The 26,539-nt window shown below is 46.2% G+C and overlaps 1 protein-coding gene across 1 annotated transcript in view; it reads right to left on the reverse strand.

The window, feature by feature from the left end:
• The window catches only part of ttc33 (tetratricopeptide repeat domain 33), a 126,391-nt gene that overhangs the window by 10,780 nt on the left and 89,072 nt on the right, over nucleotides 1–26,539 (reverse strand). Inside the window, exon 4 of the mRNA XM_060842326.1 lies at nucleotides 7,628–7,759. Within this exon, the coding sequence (XP_060698309.1) occupies nucleotides 7,628–7,759 (132 nt within the window). The remainder of the gene's footprint in view (nucleotides 1–7,627; nucleotides 7,760–26,539) is intronic.

Below are 26,539 nucleotides of genomic sequence, written 5' to 3' on the forward strand. Positions count from 1 at the left end.
CAGCACTTGGCCTGTGGCCTTGTGTGCTACGATGCTCCAAGTGATTATCTAAGTGCTTCTTAAATCTTGTGATGGTTCCTGTCTCAGTCACACGTTCAGGGAGTGAGTTCTCAATACCTAACATCTTCTGGGTAACAAGATTCTCCTTTACATCCCTTCTTAAACATTCCAGATCCTATTAATGGAATTGATTACAATTTGACCCCGTGACCTCAAGCATCAGCCTGGACCCCAGGGTTACTAAAGACACCATTTCCGCACACCCGGGTGATGAGAGAACAAGGACAGCTTGCTAATCCCGACGGCCAGTGAATCAGCAGCGAACATGCTCCAGGAAAGCAAAGGAGGGAAACTGCAATGTATTTATTTCCACTGTGGATTCTCATAATTCCTTCAGATTAAAGTGACTGCCTAGCTCTGGGCCTTATCGTCATTCCCTTTGAAGCACAGTAAGATTAACAACACTGCGATGAATATAAAGCAGATGCACAGAACAGATTGACGCAGGCAGCTAGATCTGCATCTTTCAATGTAAAGACAACGGGTCAAATTAGTTCAAACAGAGAGAAGGGTTACATTCTCTCTCTCTCTCATTCCTGTCGGGATACATATGTAAGATGAGTTTAGACAGACAATCCAAAGCACACATTACAAAGAGAACAAAACACCATGTTGAGAGAGGGCATAGGGAAAATGGTATGGGATATGGAAACTGGAATAAATGCGGCAGGGATTTTCTTTTTAATGGGGATAGTGTGGATAGTGTAGATAGTGTCTTCCTCTGTACAGAAACACGTGCTGTACCTGTCCTGGTGACAGCGGAAAGTCAGTTTTCCCCTAAACTCATGCTGTCCCTGTACTAGGAGTGTTTGATGGGGGGACAGTGTAGAGAGAGCTTTACTCTGTATCTAACTCACTGCTGTCCCTGTCCTGGGAGTGTTTTGTGGGGACAGTGTAGATGGAGCTTTACTCTGTATCTAACCCTGTGCTGTCCCTGTTCTGGGAGTGTTTGATGGGGGACAGTGTAGATGGAGCTTTACTCTGTATCTAACCCCATGCTGTCCCTGTCCTGGGAGTGTTTTGTGGGGGACAGTGTAGATGGAGCTTTACTCTGTATCTAACCCCATGCTGTCCCTGTCCTGGGAGTGTTTGATGGGGGACAGTGTAGATGGAGCTTTACTCTGTATCTAACCCCATGCTGTCCCTGTCCTGGGAGTGTTTGATGGGGACAGTGTACAGGGAGCTTTACTCTGTATCTAACCCCATGCTGTCCCTGTCCTGGGAATGTTTGATGGGGGACAGTGTAGAAAGAGCTTTACTCTGTATCTAACCCCGTGCTGTCTCTGTCCTGGGAGTGTTTGATGGGGGACAGTGTAGAAAGAGCTTTACTCTGTATCTAACCCCGTGCTGTCTCTGTCCTGGGAGTGTTGTCGGGGACGGAGCTTTACCCTGTGCTGTCCCTGTCCTGGGAGTGTTTGATGGGGGACAGTGTAGAGAGAGCTTTACTCTGTATCTAACCTCGTGCTGTCCCTGTCCTGGGGGTGTTTGATGGGGACAGTGTAGAGGGAGCTTTACTCTGTATCTAACCCTGTGCTGTCCCTGTCCTGGGAGTGTTTGATGGGGTCAATGTGGTGAGAGCTTTGTTTTCAGTTTGAAAGAGTAGAGGGAGCTTTAATGCCTACCTATCAGTGTGCTTCGCTCCTCCACCATCCTTAAATCTGTCCCGTGAAAGGAACATTAAGAGAATGGCCATTTCTTTGAGCCTCAAACCAATTACAGACTGAATTTCCACAGTGACCATGATCCAAGAACTCAGTCAACACTCTCATGAGTATGAACATTAAAGGTCAGCACTGTTGCTCATTTTCATGTAGAAGGGTAGGGGTAGCTACACCCTATGTTTATGTGTGCCAGCTGTTGGCCTGTGTTCGACACTGCAAATGAAAATAAAGGAGCTGATGCTGTTGGCTGCAGTGTCCAAAGAACAGCTAACCAACTACATGTGTCTCAACCCAATCAGTCAAGTTGTGCATGAGCAGCACAGTCATTACTCATGTTCCCGTAACTGACACAGGCTGCGTTAACTACTCCCTCACACAGACAAAAGTCACATCAGACAGAAAATACAGATCCCTGCTGCCTAGCATGGCCTGTCAGATTGAAGGGACTGAGTTTTCAGCCTTTAGGATTGGATCCCATGGGAATGAAAGGGAAGAGGTTTGGGTCCATTGGATTTGTAGATAACCGGACTAAACTGGAAAAGCTTTGGGTCAATTGGGATTGTGTACAATTGGAATGAAACACAAAAAAGGTTAACTCCATTGGGTTTATGCATAGTCAGAGTGAATGGGAAGAGTATGGTCCATTTGGATTGGTTACAATGGGAGCATTGGGAAGAGTTTGGATGATGAAATGCACTTCTTGAGTAACCAATTCCAGGGAGCCAGCATTGTCAGACAATGTGATATTCCATGCACATTCAATTCAAGGGTCCAAGGGACAGAGATGACCTCTGACTCGGGTACACGAGACAGTGATGACCTGGGACTCGGGTACACAGGACAGTGATGACCTGTGACTCAGGTACACGGGACAGTGATGACCTGTGACTCAGGTACACAGGACGGTGATGACCTGTGACTCAGGTACACGGGACAGTGATGACCTGTGACTCAGGTACACAGGACGGTGATGACCTGTGACTCAGGTACACGGGACAGTGATGATTTGGGACTCGGGTACACAGGACAGTGATGACCTGTGACTCGGGGGTACACAGGACAGTGATGACCTGGGACTCGGTTACACGGGACAGTGATGACCTGGGACTCGGTTACATGGGATAGTGATGACCTGGGACTCGGGTGCACGGGACAGTGATGACCCGGAACTCGGTTACACGGGACGGTGATGACCTGTGACTCAGGTACACGGGACAGTGATGACCTGGGACTCGGTTTCACGGGACAGTGATGACCCAGAACTCGGTTACATGGGATAGTGATGACCTGTGACTCAGGTACACAGGTCAGTGATGACCTGGGACTCTGGTACACGGGACAGTGGTGACCCGGAACTTGGGTACCTGGGGACTGTGATGACCCAGGACTTGGGTACACAGGACAGTGATGACCTGTGACCTGGGTACACGGGACTGTAATGACCAAGAACTCAGGTACATGTGGACGGTGATGACCCAGGACTCGGGTAAACAGCACGGTGATGACTTGCAATTGGGTACATGGGGACGGTGGGGATCTGTGTCTTGGGTACATGGGGACGGTGGGGATCTGAGTCTTGGGTACATGGGGACAGTGGGGATCTGTGTCTTGGGTACATGGGGACGGTGGGGATCTGTGTCTTGGGTACATGGGGACGGTGGGGATCTGAGTCTCTGGTACACAGGAACGGTAGTGAGCTGAGTCTCGGGTATGTAGGGCTGGCGATGATCTGGGGGCAGGGAAGGGGAAATGTGTGCAGGATTCAAGCACGTTCTGAGCTGAGCATTGTAGCTGAGTAGCTAAGAGGACAGGATGCCAGCATGATCAGATAGTCTGCAATCCACTGTCAATCTGGGAGGTGACAGAGCTACCTGGAGATCCGGGGAAGGGTGTGCCAGAGTATAGGTGACAGATAGTTTATGGTTCATCTCCTACACTGATATTTTCCAGGGTTATCGACAACATGAATTACTGAGTCTAGTGATCCTTTGTCAGAACACTGGACTCATAATATTAACTCTGCTCTTCTCTCCACAGATGGTACCAGACCTACTGACTTTCTCCAACAATTCCGAGTTTTGTTTCAGGTTTCCAGAATCTGCAGCTCTTTGTTTTTATTTATTTTTGTTCACATGAATAAGAAGTCAGTTTCTGGACATCTTTCTCAGATGTTTGTAATTCTCTGCGGAGACTCTGTCTCTGAGTATGTTTAAGGCAGATATGGAGAGATTTCAGATCATTAATGGCATAAAGGCTACAGGGAGTTGGAGGTATAAAAGGCATTGAAGTACTTAATTATCTTCAATTATGTTCATCGGGATTGGCTGAATAACATTCTTCTGTTCCTTTGTCCCTACGTTGCATTCCCTTTGTTGATATGTGAACTGTCTTTATTTCCCTCATTCTATCCAGAACATTACTTCTGGATGTTAAAATAAACACTTGTATATCTAACACATCGCCTAGCAACAAGCATGATAATATTCAGACAGCTTACATTACTCTCTTTAATATATTATAATCCTTTAAGTAATTGTTGTTCATTAAAATAAATAACTGAAAAACAATTGTATTGCGTCTCAGAAAGACAGGTTCCATAACACTCTGAGAGAAAAAGCCCCCTCTTCTCTGTTGTGAAAGAGCGATCCCCTAATTTTATACAATGTTCCTTGGTTCTAGACTACCCCACAAGAGGAAACTTTCTGCCCACATCAAGACCACGTTCATTTCAACACAAGGCACACCTCACTCTCTAACCTCCAGTGAAAACAGGCCCAGCCTGTCCAATCTTGCCTCATAAACCAACCTATGTGTTTCAGCTATCAATCCAGTAATCCTCCGGGGATCCACCTCAAATGCAATTCCATTCTTCCTTCAGTAAGGAGGTCAAAACCGTGAGCCGTATTTGAGATGTGCTTGCACCAAAGCTCTACATAACTGAAGTGTAACATCTTTACTTTTATGTTCGATTCCACTCATAATAAAGGATAGCATCGTTTAATAAATCTTATTAATCCTTTGCCATACCAGCAGACAAACTTTGTGATTTATGCCAGGGCAGTTAAGGTGGGAAAACTCATAACCTTTAAAAAACACTTGGATGAGCACTTGAAAAGTCATAACATTCAAAGCAATGGTCTATAGTAGAGTGGTGCTGGAAAAACACAGCAGGTCAGGCAGCATCAGAGGAGCAGGAAAATCGACGTTTCGGGCAAAAGCCCTTCATCAGGACGTACAAGGCAATGGGTCAAGGGCTTAAAAGTGGGACAAGTGTAGATTTAAAATCATTTTTTGTCAGTGCAGACTCAATCAGCCAAAGGGCTTGTTCTGCACTGTACAATATTATGATCCTATGCAGTAGAAAGACAAGTGCCTCTGTGTCCTGGAAAGCTGCAGTCATTCTATGTTTATGGAATATTCTTGTTTTTATATTCTCCCGGCCCACATGAACAACTACACATTTTGCCACATGATATTCCATTGGCCAGATTGTTGCTCACTCACATAACCTATTCACACCAGTCTGCATCCTTGTTTTGTCACCTCCACCGAATGGTCTCAAACCAATCTTCGTGTTTTTGACTTGCTGTTCAAAACTACAGAGTTAGCTTTACTCTGTATCTAACCCTGTTGTGGGAAGTGTTTGATGGGGGGGACAGTGTAGAGGGAGCTTTACTCTGTATCTAACCCCGTGCTGTCCCTGTCCTGGGAGTGTTTGATGGGGACAGTGTAGATGGAGCTTTACTCTGTATCTAACCCCGTGCTGTCCCTGTCCTGGGAGTGTTTGATGGAGGGACAGTGTAGAGGGAGCTTTACTCTGTATCTAACCCTGTGCTGTCCCTGTCCTGGGAGTGTTTGATGGAGGGACAGTGTAGAGGGAGCTTTACTCTGTATCTAACCCTGTGCTGTCCCTGTCCTGGGAGTGTTTGATGGAGGGACAGTGTAGAGGAAGCTTTACTCTGTATCTAACCCCGTGCTGTCCCTGTCCTGGGAGTGTTTGACGGGGGACAATGTAGAGGGAGCTTTACTCTGTATCTAACCCTGTGCTGTCCCTTCATAGGGAGTGTTTGATGGGGGACAGTGTAGAGAGAGCTTTACTTTGTATCTAACCCCGTGCTGTCCCTCTCCTGTGAGTGTTTGATGGGGACAGTGTAGAAGGAGCTTTACTCTGTATCTAATCCCGTGCTGTTACTGTCCTAGGAGTGTTTGTTGGGGACAGTGTAGAGAGAGCTTTACTCTGTATCTAACCCTGTGCTGTCCCCTTTCATGTGTGCTCTTAATGGGGTACAGTATAGAGGGAGCTTTACTCTGTATCTAACCCTGTGCTGCCCCTGTGGTGGGAGTGTTTGATGGGAACAGTGTAGAGGGAGCTTTACTCTGTATCTAACCCTGTGGTGTCCCTGTCCTGGGAGTGTTTGACGGGGAACAGATTAGAGAGAACTTTCCTCTGTATCTAACCCCGTGCTGTCCCTGTCCTGGGAGTGTTTGACGGGGGTCAGTGTAGAGGAAGCTTTACTCTGTGTCTAACCCTGTGCTGTTCCTGTCCTGGGAGTGTTTGATGGGGAACAGATTAGAGACAGCTTTACTCTGTATTGAACCTTTCTCCATCCCAGGGGGTGTTTGACGGGGATGGTGTTGCGGCAACATTATTTTCTGTTTGAAAGAGTTAAGGGATGTTTACTCTATATCTGGCTGTGTGCTGCCCCTATCCTTGGTGTGTCTGATTGAGACAATTTCAAGGGACATTTACTTTCTGTTTTAAAGAGTTGAGGGACCTCTACTCTGTTTCTAACACCATGCTGTGTATATCTCACAGATTCGCAGTTTAGCTGATTTTCAACTCTCCTGTCTGCCTGCAGTTTTCAGTATGAATTGCCAATCATACTTTCCTCCATGCTCCACCTCTCTGATATATCTTGGCTCAATGTGTGTACTGTCTAGATAATGACAGCAACAAGTTGAGATATGGAAAAAAACTGCTTTAATTTGAAACTTGTGTGGGTAAAATTCTTTCCGGTTTGTTATTGGTCTGGGATTTGCAGACACCCATCCACCTTCATGTAAAATGTACTATGGCTGTATGCCAAGGATAGTAAGAGGACTTCTCCCTAGTGCCCTGACTAATTGTTACCCAGGCCAGCATTACTAATAAACAGATTATCTAACCATTACTGAGTTACTGCTTGCAGGACTTTGTGGTGTGCCTGTTGGCTGATCTGATTCCTGCATTTCAAAAATAACTCTCTGACAGTGAGACTGACTTTGTGAGTCTTACCTGTGAGGGGTGAGCTCAGGCCTGTGTATTGCCCCTGTCAGGGGGAGCAAGAGATTGCTTAAGAAATTGATCAGGTTCCCTACAGTATGGAAATAGGTCCTTTGGCTCAACAAGTCCATACTGACGCCCTGAGGAGTAACCTGTCCAGCCCCATTTCCCTGCCTTACATTTCCCCTGACTATTGCACCTAGCCTACACATCCCTGAACACTATGGGGTAATTTAGCACTTAAACTGCACATCTTTGGACTGTGGGAGGAAACCGGAGCACCCGGAGGAAACCCACACAGACACGGGGAGAACGTGCAAACTCCAGACAGACAGTCGCCCGAGGCTGGGATTGAACCTGGGTCCCTGGCGCTGTGAGGCAGCAGTGCTAACCACTGAGCCACCGTGCCGCCCATTGTGTCAGATCTTTTGGCTTAATTCAGAATCCCAGTGTCAAACTGGGATATGGGTGATGATTGAGGAGTTAACTCCTTTCAAACCCAATCTTAAACATCGCAGGCACTGCCTGGTCTCATTTACCCGACTCCTCGCACTGCCTCTCAGTCCACCGGGGAGAGTGAACAGTGCGGATGGAGCACCAGCGCGGACACCCCCTCCCTCTAGGTGAAGACGGGGGGGCTCACCATGGCTACCTCCCCGAGGTTAAGCTGAGCCCGGCCCAGTGTCTGCAAGGCTTCCCACCACTGGGGGTCCAGACGCACTGCCATCTCCGCTGCCTGCACCGCCTGGAAAACCTCGTTCAGGATCATCAGAACCTGGGAGAAGACAACAGCAGAGTTACTCCAGGATCTCAGCACCAGACACCGACTCCACACCACCCAGCCGAACTCACTGGCTAGAGACATGGACCCCTGCTCCCCATCCAGAGGAGGATTGCTCAGAGCCACCAAATTAACACCTGGGATTTCAAAGGTTAAATTATAAACAGGACATAGGCCCTTGAGGTGACACGCCTGAGGATAATCTAGGCAAGATTTATCAATGTCAGAGATTTCATGAGGTAAATATACAGGGTACAACTCTTTAAATTCAGTGAGCGAGTTGGCAGCTCAGTAATTAAGTGCTGGCCGAGAAGATTGACTGGAGACCTTCCTGAAGGGCCAGGTCTCAGGATCATACATAGGGGTTCACACAGCAGGGTGAGGGTTCAGTGAGGGCTCAAGTCCACTACACATCGGGGAGGCTAGGTGGCCCAAATGAAGGCGGGAGGAGGGGAAAGGCTGGTTGGGGATGAGGGACGAAGGGAGGACCAGGACATGGAGGAGGGGAATAGGGAATGAATCAGGCTCTAGCCATTCAGTGAGAGTGGAGTGGCGCAGTGGACAATGCTCCCACCTCACAAGACAGGAGAATCTGCATTTATATAGAGCCTTTGTTATGGGCCAGATCAAACTCCCTCAAAATATATCAAGGAGATAGCCTTGACTTTTATTTTATTTAAAGGCAAGTGTAAGGCACTGCATTCTAGATATAATTTGATTGGTCCATCACTGGGCTTTAAGCAAAACACACTTTATTCTGATAACGCAGCTGAAATACAAACATAAAAAGAAAAATGAGTATAATATTAACTCAATGGAAATACTTAATAAATACTTTATGGAAATACTTAATAAATATTCTATGGAAATACTTTAAAAAAACACATGTAATTTAACCACTAATTATCAACGGATTCCAATATTGCAGCATCACATAAACACACTCTTGGCAAAGGCGAATTCAGCAAAACCGTTTTTCCTCACGTGCTATCTCCCTTCCACTCCAGGCGGAAGGAACACCAAAAGAAACAAACTACCACAGAGGGAGAACTCGAGTTTTTTGCTGGTGCAGAGAGAAAGCTGTATACATCAGCTTCAACAGCCAACTCTAAACCCCAACTAAACGTAAAACTAAGGCCCGGTTCTGATAGAACCTGATTCCACCCACCTGTGCTTTTGTATAATTTAGGAAAAACCCTCAGGTAGCTCAAAGCTGTTCACCCATTGCTTCTGAAACAACCATTCCAGCACCAGCTCTCTGACAGAAACAGCACAGAACAAATCTCTCTTAAAGGCCTGTGTTCAAAATGATGAGGTGTCCAGATACAGTTGGTAGAGAGGAAATGTTCTCAAAGGGGAAGGGTTGAAAATCAGAGGTCACATATTTAACACGATTGTCAAAGAACTAAAACCATGAAATTTACTTTACTCGATGATTGGCTGGGATCTGGAATTCACTGTCTGCGGTTGTGATGGAGGAAGACATGGTTGTGGTTTTCGAAAAGGGAGTTGGACAGGGATCTGCAGTATCACTTACTGGCAAGGTTAGTGGGAAAGGGAATTGGGATGGGACTGCGCACAGAAAACCAACACAACATGACTGGAGCAATTTTATGATCTCAAAACATTCCAAAGTAATTTGCAGTCAACAAAGTACGTTGAAAGAGTAGCTATCATTATAAAGTAGGACCTGAGGTAGGTTACTTCCATATCACCAACCACCAGAAATATCTACTTTCGTACAGAAAGTGCTGGAATTAGCACATTCAGGGGTGTTTACACAGACAGAAACATAGCTAACATTTCAGTAAATTTTCACCTGAACCAGTTCAGAGGGAGGTCACTGACCTGAAATATTAGCTCTGTTTCTCCCTTCACAGATACTGTCCGATCTGCGGAGTCTTCCTAACAGTTTCTGTTTTCATCTCTCATCTTGTAGCTCTTGCATATCTGATTTTGTGATCTGGACTCAGGGATAAATATTAGCCAGAAAACAAGGCAGACCTCATAGGCACTTTTCAAAACAGTGCCATGGAATCTTTTGCATTGGACTGAAGGGTCAGATAGAGCCCCAGGCGTATCAAGTTCATTCACAGCACAGCTCCTCCAACAGTGCAGCACACCTTCAGTGCACTCTCCAGACAAGATTATGTACTTGAGTCGCTGGAGTGGAACAGGAACACACGACCTCCTGACTTGGCAAGCATTGCTCACTGAGCTATAAGTTAAAAGTTTAACACCTGGTTTAACCAAATGCTCTGTTCCCCAATACTAGGTGGGCATATCCTTCTGCACATGTGCAGATGTAGTGTCAGTGCCTGTGGTATGTGACTGAGGGTAACATGCCGGGCAGCTGAAATTAATAGGTGTTAGCAAAGAAATTCCAACATGCCCTCGTCCCGAAAACCTCCCCCCAACCCCCAGCCAAACCCATCATCACTTCCCCTCACTGCCTGCACTCCTACCATTTCATGGCTTCTTGTTTCCATACAGATGGCAGGGAGCTGAGGGAGAATGAAAAGGGGTAAAGGGAGTGGGCAGCAGGGGGGGATGATGAGAGTTCTCAGAAGGTGCAGTGATAACAATAAGTTGTGGGAGAAAGCACAGTTGTGCAGTGGCCAGAGTGGAGTCAGTTTTTTTGTAAATGTATTTATTAGCAATACTTTTTAACTTTACAAACATAAAATGATTTTTTCAATCAATCTCAAATATCAGTATAATAAAAAGAAAACATAAATTACAATATAACCATTATCTACTAACTACTAACCTACCCTATAATACAAAGCAAACCCTAACACTGTGTAAAGCAAAACCAAAAAAAAGCAAAAAAAAACCAAAAAGAACCCACAAAATACAGAACAGCTAAGCTCAGCGCAAACCTCCCAAACAAAGGAGTGGGAGCATTGTATACATACCAGTATTAACTCAGGAGACCCTCTCCAGGGCCCAGGGCTTGACAAATCTAACCAACCTGGTTAGGCAAATGCCCTAGTTAGGATAACTGACAAATCTATATCCAAATAACTCAGGTAGGGCTGCCATGTCTTATAAAAATGGTCTGTTGTGTGGTGCACCATGTTTGCTCCATAAATAATTTCTGCCACCCCTGCAAGCCCGATGGGTTCTCAGGCACCCAATTCATCAGAATATTCTTCCGTGCACAGTCTGTAAGAATATTAAATAGTTTCTTCCCATGCCTGTCTAAAGATGGTAAACTCGGTCGACCTAAGAGGAGAGATATCGGGTCTACTTTGACTTCAGTCCTCGATACCCTCCCTATCTCTCCCGCCACAGCGCTTCAATAAACATGGAGCCTGTGGCATGTCCAGAAGCAATGGGTAAGAGTACCTACACTTATTTTACATTTGGGGCACACTGAAGGTGCCCCTTTTTTAAACTTTGCCGGACGGTCTGGTGCCAGATGAGCCCTGTGCAAAACTTTTAACTGCATAGCGCGTGTCCTATTACAGATTAAGATCTTTCAAGTATTCTCCCATATGTTCTCCCATGTTTCAGAAGAGATCTCCACTCCCAGCTCTTGCTCCCAGACCTCGCCTAACCGATTAATATTCTGCTAGGCCCTGCCACCCAGCATACGATAGAGGGCACTAACCAAAAGGGTGCTTATGGAACGTAGCAACAACCTCTCTGTACCAGGCTTATAGGGCTGAGTGAGAAGCGTAGTCTTCTTCTGGATGAAATGCCTAACCTGAAAAAAATGGAAAAGATCTCTGCTGGGCAACCCGTATTTGCAGCTCAGTTACTCAAACGACATCATAATCTCCCTCTCAAACAAGTCTCCCAAACGAGAAACTCCTCTCACTGCTCATAGTTTGAATCCTGGGTCCATTATCCCTGGTCGGAACCCTGGCATGCCAACTATGGGTGTAAGTGGTGAAGTCTTGGACAAACAACCCTCACTCTGACGCCTCGTCCTCCATGCCTTGACTGTACTAATGACAATGGGGTTCCGGCAGTGGTCCATTACTGTCCTCATCTTATCCATGAAAAACAGGTTAATAAGAGGGCACTTTGCCTGGGAGGCCTCGATATCCAACCATATTGAGTTTGGATCATTACCTACCCAATCACAGACAAAGGACAGCAGGGAACTCAATTGATACCTCCTGATATCTGGGAAATCAACTCCTCCCTCTCCATGAGGCAAGTGCAAGTTAGTAAGTTTGATGAGGGGCTGCCCATGATGCCAAACAAAGGAACCAAACCATCCCATAAGCTTCCGCAGCGTTGACCTGGGAAACATTATGGGGAACATACACATGGGATAAAGCAAATGAGGAAGAACATTCATCTTAATGAGAGATATTCGGCCAGCCATGAAATTGGAAGAGCCTCCCATCTCTGGAGGTCTTGTCTGATATTGTCGAGCAAGTGAGCAAAGTTAGTCTGAAATAACAGATCAAACTTTGGGGTAATAAAAATGCCTAGGTATCAGAATCCTGCCCGTGACCACTTAAAAGGGAACCAAGGGCCATCTTCAATTTCTGATACAACCTTAAGGTTCCCCAAAGGCAGAGCCTCCAATTTTGTGAAGTTAATCTTATGTCCTGAAATAGCCCCAAATGAACTGATACACTATACCAAAGGGGTACGGAGGTCATCGGGTTCATTAAAAATGGAAGGACATCATCCGCATACAGTGTAATCTTGGGTGCCCTTGATCCCACTTCCGGAGCGGTTATGTGGATGTTCTGACGAATGGACTCTGGCAGCGGCTCTATCACCAATGTAAATAACAACGGTCAGAGGGGGCTAGATTAGAGTGGTGCTGGAAAAGCACAGCAGGTCAGGCAGCATCCGAGAAGCAGGAGAATCGACGTTTTGGGCATCAGCCCTTCTTCAGGAATGAGGAGAGTGTGCCAAGCGGGCTAAGATCAAAGGTAGGGAGGAGGGACTTGGGGAAGGGGTGTTGGAAATACGATAGGTGGAAGGAAGTCAAGGTGAGGGTGATAGGCCGGAGTGGGGTGGGGGCGGAGAGGTCAGGAAGAAGATTGCAGGTTAGGAGGGCGGTGCTGAGTTCAAGGGATTTGACTGAGACAAGGTGGGGGGAGGGGAAATGAGGAAACTGGAGAAATCTGAGTTCATCCCTTGTGGTTGGAGGGTTCCTAGGCGGAAGATGAGGCGCTCTTCCTCCAGCCGTCGTGTTGCTATGGTCTGGCGATGGAGGAGTCCAAGGACCTGCATGTCCTTGGTGGAGTGGGAGGGGGAGTTGAAGTGTTGAGCCAAGGGGTGGTTGGGTTGGTTGGTCAGGGTGTCCCAGAGGTGTTCTCTGAAACGTTCCGCAAGTAGGCAGCCTGTCTCCCTGATATAGAGGAGGCCACATCGGGTGCAGTGGATGCAGTAAATGATGTATGTGGAGGTGCAGGTGAATTTGTGGCAGATATGGAAGGATCCCTTGGGGCCTTGGAGGGAAGTAAGGGGGGAGGTGTGGGCGCAAGTTTTGCATTTCTTGCTGTTGCAGCATCTGCAGTCCTCACTTTGTCCAGTTTTTGGTCACTGTTAATACTGGAGGACTTCCTAATCTTCTTTTTGTGATGGGCAGCAGTAGGGGCTATACAATGTTAATTCTACACTGGGTTGGATACAGGACAGTCTGTCTAGTACTTACTTGCCTGTGGTGCAGGGATCAAAGACATGGAATTTGAGCTTGAATATGTCCAGACTTTCTGTCAGGGATGGTCAGATTACTTCATCTAGGAATGACCCTCCCCAGTCTGAATGCTCGGAGGTGGCATGCTCCACAATGGAGTGAACCCACAGTCAGCAGCTCAATTACTGTTCCAACAGATTGGTGTGACAGTGTTTGGGAGTTTGGAACTGCCAATGACTGGAGTCCCTACACCTAGTAGCCAAGGGAATGTGAACGGTTGCATGGTCCAACTCAAGTCTTTTATCCTTGAACCATAGGTCAGTGATTTTCTTTCTACACCAGTAAATAGTTTTAATGAAAAACGATGCAAGGCCGGGAAGGGGTGGGTTCAGATTCAGCAACCCACAAACCTAATATCCAGGTCCATGAGTCTAATACCTCACTGAGGAGACTGAAAGAATGGCAGATGCTGGTAATCAGAAGCAAGAACAGAAATTACTGGAGAAGCTCAGCAGGTCTGGCAGCATTTGTGGAGAGAAATCAGAGTTAACATTTTGAGTCCAGAACTGTGCTGAGGACGGGTCACTAGACCTGAAACATTAATGCAGATTGCTCTCCACAGATGCTGCCAGACCTGCTGAGCTTTTCCAGCAATTTCTGCTTTTGTTACAACACTGAAGATTACTGGTTTATTGGAGATAAGATATTAAACCAGGACCCCACCGGCACTCAGTTTAGCTCTCATTTGTTCAGGGAGTGTGGGCAGCTCTGGCTGGGCCAACATTTATTACCCAATCCTAGTTGCCCTGGATAAGTTAGTGGGGAGCTGCTTTATTGGACTTCTGTAATCCACTGGGATATAGGGCCATGCATAATGCTACAACTGAGCAAGTTTTAGGATTCTGACCCGGTGATACTGAAGGAGTGTTGATATAGCTCCAAGTCAAGATGATGGATGGTTTGGAGGGGGAGTCTGCAGGTGGTGGTGTTCCCATTAATCTGATGCTCTGGTCTTTGTGAATAATGGGAGTCAGGGGATGTCAGAGGAGGATTAGTGAATTATCATCTTGTGGATGATACAAACAGAAGCCACTGTGTGTCAGTGGTGGAGGAAATGAGTGTTGAAGATGTCAGATAGCATACCAATAAGTGGGTTGCTTCGTCCTGGACAGCTTTGAACTTGCTATGATCCCAGCTGATGGTAATATTAGATGAAAGTGTGAGGAACTTGAAGCTGGTGGCGTTCTCATCTAATGGCTGCTTTAGCCTGAAAGGTACTTTGACAGGTGAGTTACTACATGGGTTAAACATGCTGGAATCTCTAAATAGTTGGCATAGCATCACAACCACGATCGAGTGAAATTCCCTCCAGCCACCCTCTCCACTGACCTGGTACAACTCACGCTGTGCACCACTGCTGGGAGTGATGAGGAAGATCAGAGTATCAGACCCAGCCCTCCCCTCATTTGCTTTCCAAACGATTTACAATAATATCTCCCAGACCGTGCAGAAGGAAGGCTACAGGGTGGGCAATTGATAAGCAGGCAGGAGTAAAACAAACAGACAAACATCACTGCCTTGACAGGCGAAGGAAATCAGTCCCATTACCCAAATGGCTGCCACCATCTGCTTGTGCATTTACAGCTAATTAATTACACCGAGAAGTTGAAAAGCAATCTCAGGACAGGAATAGTATCACCATTAGCAATCACTGGCCATATGGGAACTGTTTTACATCATGGAGTGACAGCAGCTCATTATAGTCTAGTCACTGCTTCAGTAACGTGCAGGTCAGTCTTCCACTTGGATCATCAGGACACCGCTGTGTCGGTGATCATGGTGATCTACTCCCACACCAGACCAAAGGAAAGCGGTATCACCTTGCTGCTATGTTCATTTAACACTGGAGTCTGGTCATTTTGATTGGTTTTATAGAGGTATAAGTTACGAGCAGCAGACTGCCTGCTCTGAGCCACCGGTTTCAGAGTGTTCATGGTTTAAAAAGGCTCCACATGGATTCAGATTATTCTCCAGGTAGGGGAGCTGCGCAAATTGAGGAAGGGTCAGTGGGGTGGGGTGGAGCTGGAATACTCCCACAGTGTGGCGCAACTAGACTTTGAAAAGTTATCCAACAAATTTCCACACGCCAGAGGGTGCATGTTAACCTCAAAGTTGTGGCAATTCAAGATCCTTACTGTGGTCATAATGTGGAAACTGGGCATTAAGCCCCACAGTCCAGGTACGTTCCTCATCTTTTCAGAATGACTAGAATAGAGTAGAATCCCTCGTGTAAAAACAAGTCCACACAGACTCTCCGAAAAGCATCGCACCCAGACTCAATCCTCTACCCTATCCCTGTAACCCTGCCTTTCCCATGGCTAATCCACATAGCCTGCACATCCCTGGACACTAAGGGCAATTTAGCATGGCCCAACCACCTAGCCCTCACACCTTTAGACCGAGGGAGGAAACCGGAGCACCCAGAGGAAACCTACACAGACAGTCGCCCGAGGCTGGAATTGAACCTGGGACCCTGTGAGGCAGCAGTGCTAACCAGTGAGCCACCGTGCCACTCCATCCTGTCCCTCAACCTTTTGTGGAACTGTTCACTTGTGTAGTTTACATGGGGGTTACAACATGAGGAGTGGGCTCTTGGTGACAGTCATTGTCTGGCACAAAAACAGATTGACCCTGCTATTCCCAAATCCATGCCTCCAATTTGATTTGACTTTCCTCACTAACTGCCTCAGGAAATGTATTCCATAGGCTTCTATACCATAGAATGTTCTCCAGGTCTACATCTCATTAAATGCTGATCTGTTGCTCCTCGATCTAGAATCCCACAGTTATAGAGTCAGAGAGATGTACAGCGTGGAAACAGACCCTTCTGTCTAACTCATTCATGCTGACCAGATATCCTAAATTAATCTAATCCCATTTGCCAGCAGCCGGCCCATATCCCTCTAAACCCTTCTTATTCATATACCCATCCAGATGCCTTTTAAATGTTATAATTGTACCAGCCTCCACCACTTCCTCTGGCAGCTCATTCCATACACACACCACCCTCTGAGTGAAAATGTTACCCCTCAGGTCCCTTTGAAACCTTTCCTCTCTCACCTTGAACTTATGCCTTCTTGTTGAAGACAGTCTGCTCCGATCTAAACTACTAAATTCTTTGCAAATTTTAAACTTCAATTGCCTAACTTCATAGTTTGACAGTTAAAGCTTCTGTTTATCAAATCATTGCACCCTGTCTCCTCAGAGTGGGTGGGTCTGTATTATACACACTGCAAAGCCTCAATACCCTTTGTATTTTTAAGAATCCTTGTCCAGATTGTACCCAAGGTCTAATTAAAGTTTGATATCAGCTCATCAGTACTTGACATGTCAGCCTGGATCATTGTGAGAGCACTCTTACCCAAGCCAGAAACTTGTGGTTCCAGTTTCACTGCAGAGACCTGACCACAGAGAACCTCAGTTGATTCTGCAACGCAGTTGTGTGTGTGTGTGTGTGTGTGTGTGTGTGTGTGTGTGTGTTTGTGTGTGTGTATGTGTGTGTGTATGTGTCTTGTGTGTCTTGTGTGTGTGTCTGTGTGTGTGTGTGTGTGTGTGTGTGTGTGTGTGTGTGTGTGTGTGTGTGTGTGTGTGTGTGTGTGTTGTCTGTGTGTGTGTGTAGGGGGGGTGACCTGCCGTCTTTCAGAAATGATTTTGAACTAGTCGCAACATGAACACGAAATATCGAAATATTGCTTGGCCCTATTCCCAAGACCCCAGCATTTCTAGCTGGTGTTCTGGTCAATATTTACCCTTCACTCAGCATTACATTATCAAGCCGCATGTTCCCTGACCACACAGCTATGTGATGGAAGGCTCTGTGCTGTCACATTGCGACCACTGCACCAAAATACTCCATTGCTTGTAATGCACTTGCAAAAACACTCTCAAATGGTGAAGGCACAACATCAGTGTAAGTCTTCCTTTCTTGATCAGGAAGACATGAGCAGCAACATGATTTAGAAAAACAATTTGTGATAATGATTTTCTGCATTACAACACTCCTGACCATAATGTCAAACAAACCAGAACCTGGATTGTGAAATGTTCCAGCACATCCTGAGGTGGTGAAATGCAGCTCGGAAGTGGAAGTTGATTGCAGTGAGGTGCTAATTACTGAGCTGTCTTCCAAGGAGTCTTCATACTCATGCATTGAGACATCCAATTCAATGCTTTCCCTTCGGCTTCTAACCTATTTAGTTACCTCCTTTCAGTTACAGAAGCATATGGACATACAAATTAGGAACAGGAGATCACTACTCAACTCTCCAGCTTTCACTAAGATCATGACTTTAACCCCTCATTCCCCATCGAGCAGTTTGACCCCCTTGTTTGTCAACAATCTACCCAACTATATCTTAACAATATTCAATGACCTCTCTTTCACTGCTTCGTGGGGGAGGAGTCTCTCAAATGGACAGCTCTAACTTTTGAACAGTGAGCTCTGTAGTCTCTCCGACAAGGGGAAATATCAAACACCCAGGCACAATCAACGCAGTGGCACGTGTTGGGAAATATGGAGTTTGACTGAACTGTGCAGATGACATAGATAAGAAACAAATGCACATTTCTGTCACACAGACCATAGAACAGTACAGCACAGGAACAGGCCCTTCGTCCCACATTCTCTGTGCTGACCATGATGCCGTTCTAAACTAATCCCTCTACTCCCTGCCCATTCGTGCACCTGTCTAAATGTGTTTTAAATGTTGCAATCATACCTACTTCAACCATCTCCCCAGCACCATATTCCAGCCACCCACCTGCCTCTGTGTAAAATAAATTGCCTCACACATCTCCTTTAAACTTCCCCCACTCACCTTAAACCAATGCCTCTGGTATTTGGCATTCTCACCCTGAGAAAAAGTCTATCGACCCTATCCATGTCTCTCAGAATTCTAAACACTTCTGTCAGGTCACCCCTCAGTTCCCCCCCCCGAAGCTCTAGCGAACCCACCTCTCCTTCTAGCTAATACACTCCAATCCAGGTAACACCCTGGTCAACCCCTTCTGTACCCTCTACACCATCCTTCCGATAGTGTAGCAAGCAGAGCTGCACACAAAACTGACAGCCAGACTACTGCGACCCTTAGGACTCATAACAGCACACAAGCCAACTTCCACACTCAGACAACAACTCACTAGAACAAAGGACCCAATACCCAGCACGAGCCAAACTAACGTAGTTTACAAAATACCATGCAAGGACTGCACAAAACACTATATAGGACAAACAGGAAGACAGCTAACAATCCGCATCCATGAACATCAGCTAGCCACAAAACGACACGACCAGCTATCCCTAGTAGCCATACACTCAGACAACCAGGAACATGAATTTGACTGGGAAAACACTACCATCATAGGACAAGCCAGACAGAGAACAGCCAGGGAATTCCTAGAGGCATGGCATTCATCCATAAACTCCATTAACAGACACATGGACCTGGACCCCATATACAAACCACTACAGCTGAAACTGACACCCGGAAGCGGCAAGAACATCCATCAACAGACACATCGACCTGGACCCCACATACAAACTACTACAGCTGAAACTGACACCCGGAAGCGGCAAGAACAAATCACTATAAATACCGGAAGAAACATCAAAGCAGCGCTTCACAGGAGACTCCAACAGCACTGATGATGTCTCCTAGCCAGGGAATGAAACGTTTGCAGCAAAAACTTCCAGCTCGGCGAACAGAACCACAACAACGGACACCCGAGCAACAAATCTTCAACCAGACTTTAAACAAAACTCCAAATGTGGTCTAATAGCTGCAGTGTGACTTGCCAACGTTTACACTCAAAGCCCTGACCAATGAAGGCAAGCATGCCATACCCCTTCCTTACCTTGTTACTCAGGGAGCAACGGACTTATACTCTAAGATCCCTCTACGTATCAATGCTCCCTGCCACTTACTGTATACTTTCCTCCTGCATTTGACTTCCCAAATGCATCACCTCACACCTGTCCGGATTAAACTCCATCTGCCATCTCTCTGCCCAACCTTCCAGCTGATCGATATCCTGCTGCATCCTTTGACAACCTTCCTCACCATCTGCAAGCTCACCAATTTTCATGCAAACCTACTAATCAGGCCACCTACATTTCCATCCAAATCGTATATATAAATTTCAAACAGCAGAGGTCCCAGCACTGATCCTTGTGGAATCTCACTGGTCACATTCCTCCACCCCTCCACAACTACCTTCGGTCTTCAACGACCAAATCAATTTCGGATCCAACTTGCCAACTCACGGTGGATCCCATTTGCCTTCGTCCTCTGGACCAGCCCACCATGATGGACCTTCTCAAATGCTTTAGTGAAGTTCCTGTGGACACGGTCCACTGCTCTACCCTCATCAATCCTCCTCTTCACTTCCACAAAGTTTGTGAGACAACGCCTCCCCAACATAAGGCCATGCTCACTATCCCAAATGAAACAATGTTTTTCCAAATTCTGTCCCTAAGCCTCATTTGCAATAATTTCCCCATCACTGATATAAGAAGTACATAAGATGAATCAGATCTACGCTCTGCAGTCCTGCTATATCCAGTCATGAATGGTGATGGACAATTAAACAACTCACTGGAGGAGGAGGCTCCACAAGTATCCCCATCCTCAATGATGGAAGAGCCCAGCACATCAGGGCAAAAGGTAAGGCTGCAGCACTTGCATCAATCTTCAGCCAGAAGTGCCGAGTGCATGATCCATCTCAGCCTCCTCCAGCGGTCCCCAGCATCACAGAGACCAACCTTCAGCTTAAGTACTGAAGACTTGTGCTCCTGAACTTGCCACTCCCCTCGCCAAGCTGTTCCAGTCCAGTTACATCACTGGCATCTGCCCGACAATGTGGAAAACTGCCCAGGTACGTCCTGTACACAAAAAGCAGGAGAAATCCAACCCAGCCCATTCCCGCCCCATCAGTCTCCTCTCCATCCTCAGTAACGTGATGGAAGGGGTCAGTAACAGAGCTGTCAATCAGCAGCTGCTCAGCAATAACCTGCTCAGTGACCCCCAGTTTGGGTTCCCCCAGGGTCACTCAGCTCCTGACCTCATTCCAGCCTTGGGTCAAACATGGACAAAAGAGCTGAATCCTAGAGGGGAGGGGAGAGGGACAGCCCTTGATATCAAGACTGTATTCAACCGAGTGTGGCATCAAGGGGCCCTGGCAAAACTGGAATCAATGGGTATCGGGGGCAAACTCTCCATTGATTAGAGTCATCCCTGGCACAGAGGAAGATGGTTGTGGTTGTTGGAGGTCAGTCATCCCAGCTCCAGGACAGCTCTGCAGGAGGCCCTCAGGGTAGTGTCCTAGACCCAACCATTTTCAGCTGCTTCATCAATGACTCCCTCCATCACAAGGTCAGAAGTGGGAGATGTTCATCGGTGATTGTACAATGTTCAGCATCATTCACAACTCCTCACAGACTGAAGCAGTCCGTGTTCAAATGGAACAAGATCTGGACAATATCCAGGCGTGGGCTGATGAGTGGCAAATAACATTCGCGCCACACAAATGCCAGGCAATGACCATCTCCAATAAGAGACAGTCTAACCACTGCCCCTTGACAATGAATGGTGTTACCATCACTGAATCCCCCGCTGTCACCACCCTGGGAGTTATCTTTCACAAGAAATTCATTGTTGTGGTTCTGTTCGCCGAGCTGGAAGTTTTTGTTGCAAATGTTTCGTCCCCTGGCTAGGAGACATCATCAGTGCTCTGGAGCCTCCTGCGAAGCGCTTCTTTGATGTTTCTTCCGGTATTTATAGTAGTCTGTCCTTGCCGCTTCCTGTTGTCAGTTTCAGCTGTCCACTGTAGTGGTTGGTATATTGGGTCCAGGTCGATGTGTTTGTTGATGGAGTTTGTGGATGAATGCCATGCCTCTAGGAATTCCCTGGCTGTTCTCTGTCTGGCTTGCCCTATGATAGTGGTGTTTTCTCAGTCGAATTCATGTTGCTTGTTGTCTGAGTGCGTGGCTACTAGGGATAGCTGGCCATGTCGTTTCGTGGCTAGTTGATGTTCATGTATGCGGATTGTTAGCTGTCTTCCTGTTTGTCCTATATAGTGTTTTGTGCAGTCCTTGCATGGTATTTTGTAAACTACATTAGTTTTGCTCACGTTGGGTATTGGCTCCTTTGTTCAAGGAGCAAAGAACAAAGGAGTCAATACCCAACATGAGCAAAACTAATGTAGTTTACAAAATACCATGCAAGGACTGCACAAAACACTATATAGGACAAACAGGAAGACAGCTAACAATCCGCATACATGAACATCAACTAGCCACGAAACGACACGACCAGCTATCCCTAGTAGCCACACACACAGACAACAAGCAACATGAATTCGACTGAGAAAACACCACTATCATAGGGCAAGCCAGACAGAGAACAGCCAGGGAATTCCTAGAGGCATGGCATTCATCCACAAACTCCATCAACAAACACATCGACCTGGACCCAATATACCAACCACTACAGCGGACAGCTGAAACTGACACCCGGAAGCGGCAAGGACAGACTACTATAAATACCGGAAGAAACATCAAAGAAGCGCTTCGCAGGAGGCTCCAGAGCACTGATGACATCTCCTAGCCAGGGGACGAAACGTTTGCAACAAAAACTTCCAGCTCGGCGAATAGAACCACAACAACGAGCACCCGAGCTACAAATCTTCACACAAACCTAGAACACAAGAAATTCATCTTCAAGATCTGGACTTTCCTTCTGGCCCTTTTTTGTTTATTTTTGTTGTTTTTAATCAGTTCTTTTTTGTAGAATTAGAACTTGATTCCCTACAGTGTGGAAACAAGCGCTTCAGCCAATACGTCCACACCGACCCTCCGAAGAATAACCCACCCAGACCCATTCCCCTATATTTACCCCTTAACTAATGCATCTAAACTACACATCCCTGAACATTACGGGCAATTTAGCATGGCCAATCCACCTGACCTGTACATCTTTGGACTGTGGGAGGAAACCGGAGCACTCGGAGGAAACCCACGCAGACACGGGGAGAATGTGCAAACTCCACACAGACAATCGTCCGAGGCTGGAATTGAACCTGGGACCCTGGTGCTGGGAGGCAGCAGTGATAACCACTGTGCCACCCTAAAAACTATTTTCTAAAAACTATTGTTTTTTTTAAAATTATGGTTTTATAACCAAGCTGTTGCCATCGAATGGTGACTTTGTAGACTATCCACAATATTCCTTTTTTTCCTATACTTGAGTACATGTGACTGTAAAATCTAATTCTAAATTCTATATGGACTTACCTTACAAACACAATGGCTATAAGAGCAGGTCACTGGTTACGTATACTCCTCTGGAGTAACTCACTACCTGGCTCACTAAATCTGGTTCACCATCTACAGGGCACAAGTCAGGAGTGTGATAGAATACTCCCACTACCTGGATGGGTGCAGCTCCAACAACCCTCTAGAAGCATGGCACCACATCCACAAACATTCCCTCCCTCCACCACAGGTGCCCAGTAGCTACAAGATGCACTGCAGAAATTCACCAAAGATCCTGAGACAGCACCTTCCAAACCCGCAACCACTTCCACCTGGAAGGACAAGAGCAGTAGACACATGGGAACACCACCCCCTGTATGTTCCTCTCAAAGCCACTTCCCAACTTGACTTGGAAATATGTTGCCGTTCCTTCGGTGTCGCTGGAACAGTATGTGGATTGGCCCCACAGCGTGGGGACTGGAGTGGTTCAAGAAGGCAGCTCAACACCACATTCTCAAGGACAGCTAGGGACAGGCAGTAAATACGAGCGCAGCCAGAGATATTCCACAGAAGAACAACAAGGAAGGAAGATGGTGTTCCAGGGTCATACACCATAATCCAACTCTCCAATTAATACCACTTCCTTTCTTATTCTCCACAGTCCCACATTTTATTAGTTGTTTTCGATTCCTTTCTGAAAAGGATAATTGTATCTGCATCCTCTGCAGCCGTCACAGTTCAGATCATCACAGCTGGTTGAATAAATATATGCCGCTTAAAGTCAAAAGAAATCCAGTTTATTTCTCCTTTCATAGCTGCCGTAAACTGTGATTTTTTAATTAAGAATTTTTATAAGAGCAAATGAGACACCCTGTGCCTCCTGTAAACCAGTGACAGCATCCAGAGAAGGATGACTGAGAACCAAGCAAGTCGTGGGAGGGAACAGGGACCAATGAACTGCTTTCCTATCTTTCCCTCCACTCATAACACTTGTGTTTTATCGTGTGTGAATGAGTGTATGTGTACGTGAGAGTGAATGAGTGTGTATGTGTGCGTCTGTGTGAGACAGTGCGCGTGTGTGTGTATGCGCGTGCATATATGTATATAGGGGACATTTGTAACTAATAGAGTTAGATGTCAACAATTTGTAACTGTTTCCCTGTAATTAGAGTCTATTCACTTGTAATAAATGGAAATTCTTCTTTGTGCAGAAACCTAGTCCATGCTTTCTGCCAACCGAGTCTAGAAGACAGGCTAACTGGGGAATTCTGCACACTTTTGAAAATCTTAAACATTTGTACCCACTCTGAGAATGGTCAGACTTGATTTCTGGTGCTCTACCCAATTAAAGTATAACGCTGTGAGCGTTAGTTCCAGATTTCACGCTCAGCTCAGATTTTTCCTCACCAGCAACTTCCTCTTTCTTTTTGAACTCCACACTTCTAATCTGGAATCTCTCTCCTTTTCTCTTGCCTGAAAAATGTTCATTTGCTCCCCCTCACGTTCAAGGTTTTAATTTACAATTGCAAGGTGCTCAGAAAGCAATGCAGGTGAGGGGGGGGTCATTAAATATTCTTAAGGTGGAGATGGATAGGTTCTCGTCAGGCAAGGGTATTGAAGGTTTTCAGGGATAGGAGCAAATTACCGCAGACACTGGAATCTGCACTGATAGAAACAAATGCTGGAGATCACAGCGGGGCAGACAGCGGTCATGGACAGAGAGCAAGCTAACGTTTCAGGTCAGGGTGACACTTCGTCAGAGCTAACGGACCTTTTTTTTCAGCTATCAGGGACAGACCGGAATGTGGAATTTGGAACACAAAGAGAACTGAATAATGGAGCAGACTAAAGGGGCCAAATGGGCTACTTCTGCTCCTAATTTGTACTTGATCGTATACTGAAATAGAGGTGGATTCAGTTGAGAAAGACCTCCAGGTTCCATCCCAGTAGAGAACAAGAAAGGGATTGAGTTGTCTGAACAACTGAGCAGAATGCAAGAGAAGGGAATAGATAGGAAAGCAGTTGTTTGCTGGCATTATCTCAATCCCAGGAAAAGGTCTTAAGGCTACCAGTGGTGGATCAAATAAATGGTGGTGGGGGGTGTGGGGGGTGGTTTCAAGAGGCCAAGATTTGAACAGCACAGTTCCCAGAATGCATGAGGATACAGAATAGAAAGACAGGCAATAAAGGTATTTGAAAACAAAGATGAGGATTTTCAAATTGAGGCATTGCTGAATCAAGAGTCATACAGTCAGAGAGATGTACAGCACGGAAATGGACCCTTCGGTCCAATACGTCCATGTTGACCATTTATCCCAACCCAATCTAGTCCCACCTGCCAGCACCCGGCCCATATCCCTCCAAACCCTTCCTATTCACATACCTATCCAGATGCTTATTAAATGTTGCAATTGTACCAGCCTCCACCACATCCTCTGGCAGTTCATTCCATACACGTACCACCCTCTGTGTGAAAAGGTTGCCCCTTAGGTCCCTTTTATATCTTTCCCCTCTTACCCTAAACCTATGCCCTTTAGTTCGGGACTCCCCCACCCCAGGGCAAAGATTTTGTCTATTTATCCTATCCATGCTCCTCATAATTTTGTAAACCTCTAGAAGGTCACCCCTCAGCCTTCGATGCTCCAGGGAAAACAGCCCCAGCCTGTTCAGCCTCTCCCTGTAGCTCAAATCCTCCAACCCTGGCAACATCCTTGTAAATCTTTTCTGAACCCTTTCAAGTTTTACAAATATCTTTCCGATAGGAAGGAGACCAGAATTGCACGCAATATTCCAACAGTGGCCGAACCAATGTCCTGTACAGCCGCAACATGACCTCCCAACTCCTGTACTCAATACTCTGACCAATAAAGGAAAGCATACCAAACGCCTTCTTCACTATCCTATCTACCTGCGACTCCACTTTCAAGGAGCTATGAACCTGCACTCCAAGGTCTCTTTGTTCAGCAACACTCCCTAGGTGTACCATTAAGTGTATAAGTCCTGCTAAGATTTGCTTTCCCAAAATGAGCACCTTACATTTATCTGAATTAAACTCCATCTGCCACTTCTCAGCCCATTGGCCCATCTGGTCCAGATCCTGTTGTAATCTGAGGTAACCCTCTTCGCTGTCCATCTCCATCTCCAATTTTGGTGTCATCTGCAAACTTTCTAACTGTACCCCTTATGCTCACATCCAAATCATTTATGTAAACGACAAAAAGTAGAGGACCCAGCACTGCTCCTTGTGGCAGTCCACTGGTCACAGGCCTCCAGTCTGAAAAACAACCCTCCATCACCACCCTCTGTCTTCTACCTTTGAGCAAGTTCTGTATCCAAATGGCTAGTTCTCCCTGTATTCCATGAGATCTAACCTTGCTAATCAGTCTCCCATGGGGAACCTTGTTGAACACCTTACTGAAGTCCATATAGATCACATCTACCGCTCTGCCCTCATTAATCCTCTTTGTTACTTCTTCAAAAAAGACCCAATGCAGATGAGTGAGCAACCACTCGGATAGTGGGAAAACAGGTCTTGGTGTGAGCTGGGGCAGAAACATGACCTCCATTTACAGAGGATAGTGTCGGAAGCAGGCAGGAAATCATTGCTATAGTCAAGTCTGTAGGTACCAAAGGTTGGAATTTGGAATTTTAGCAACAGATCAGTTGAAATGGGATACTGTCACAGAGGGGGGAAACAGGATTTAGTAAAGCTGCAGCAAAGTTCAGCTTGGGATCAACTTGATTACAAAGGGAACACACAATCTGATTCAGTCTCAAACAGAGAAGAGTAACATCAGTGGCCAGGGAAAGGGTTTACCCTGGGGGCTGAAAGTAACAACATCAGCCTTAC

The sequence above is a fragment of the Hemiscyllium ocellatum genome, chromosome 2, assembly GCF_020745735.1.
Source record: "Hemiscyllium ocellatum isolate sHemOce1 chromosome 2, sHemOce1.pat.X.cur, whole genome shotgun sequence".
NCBI classification, from domain to species: domain Eukaryota; kingdom Metazoa; phylum Chordata; class Chondrichthyes; order Orectolobiformes; family Hemiscylliidae; genus Hemiscyllium; species Hemiscyllium ocellatum.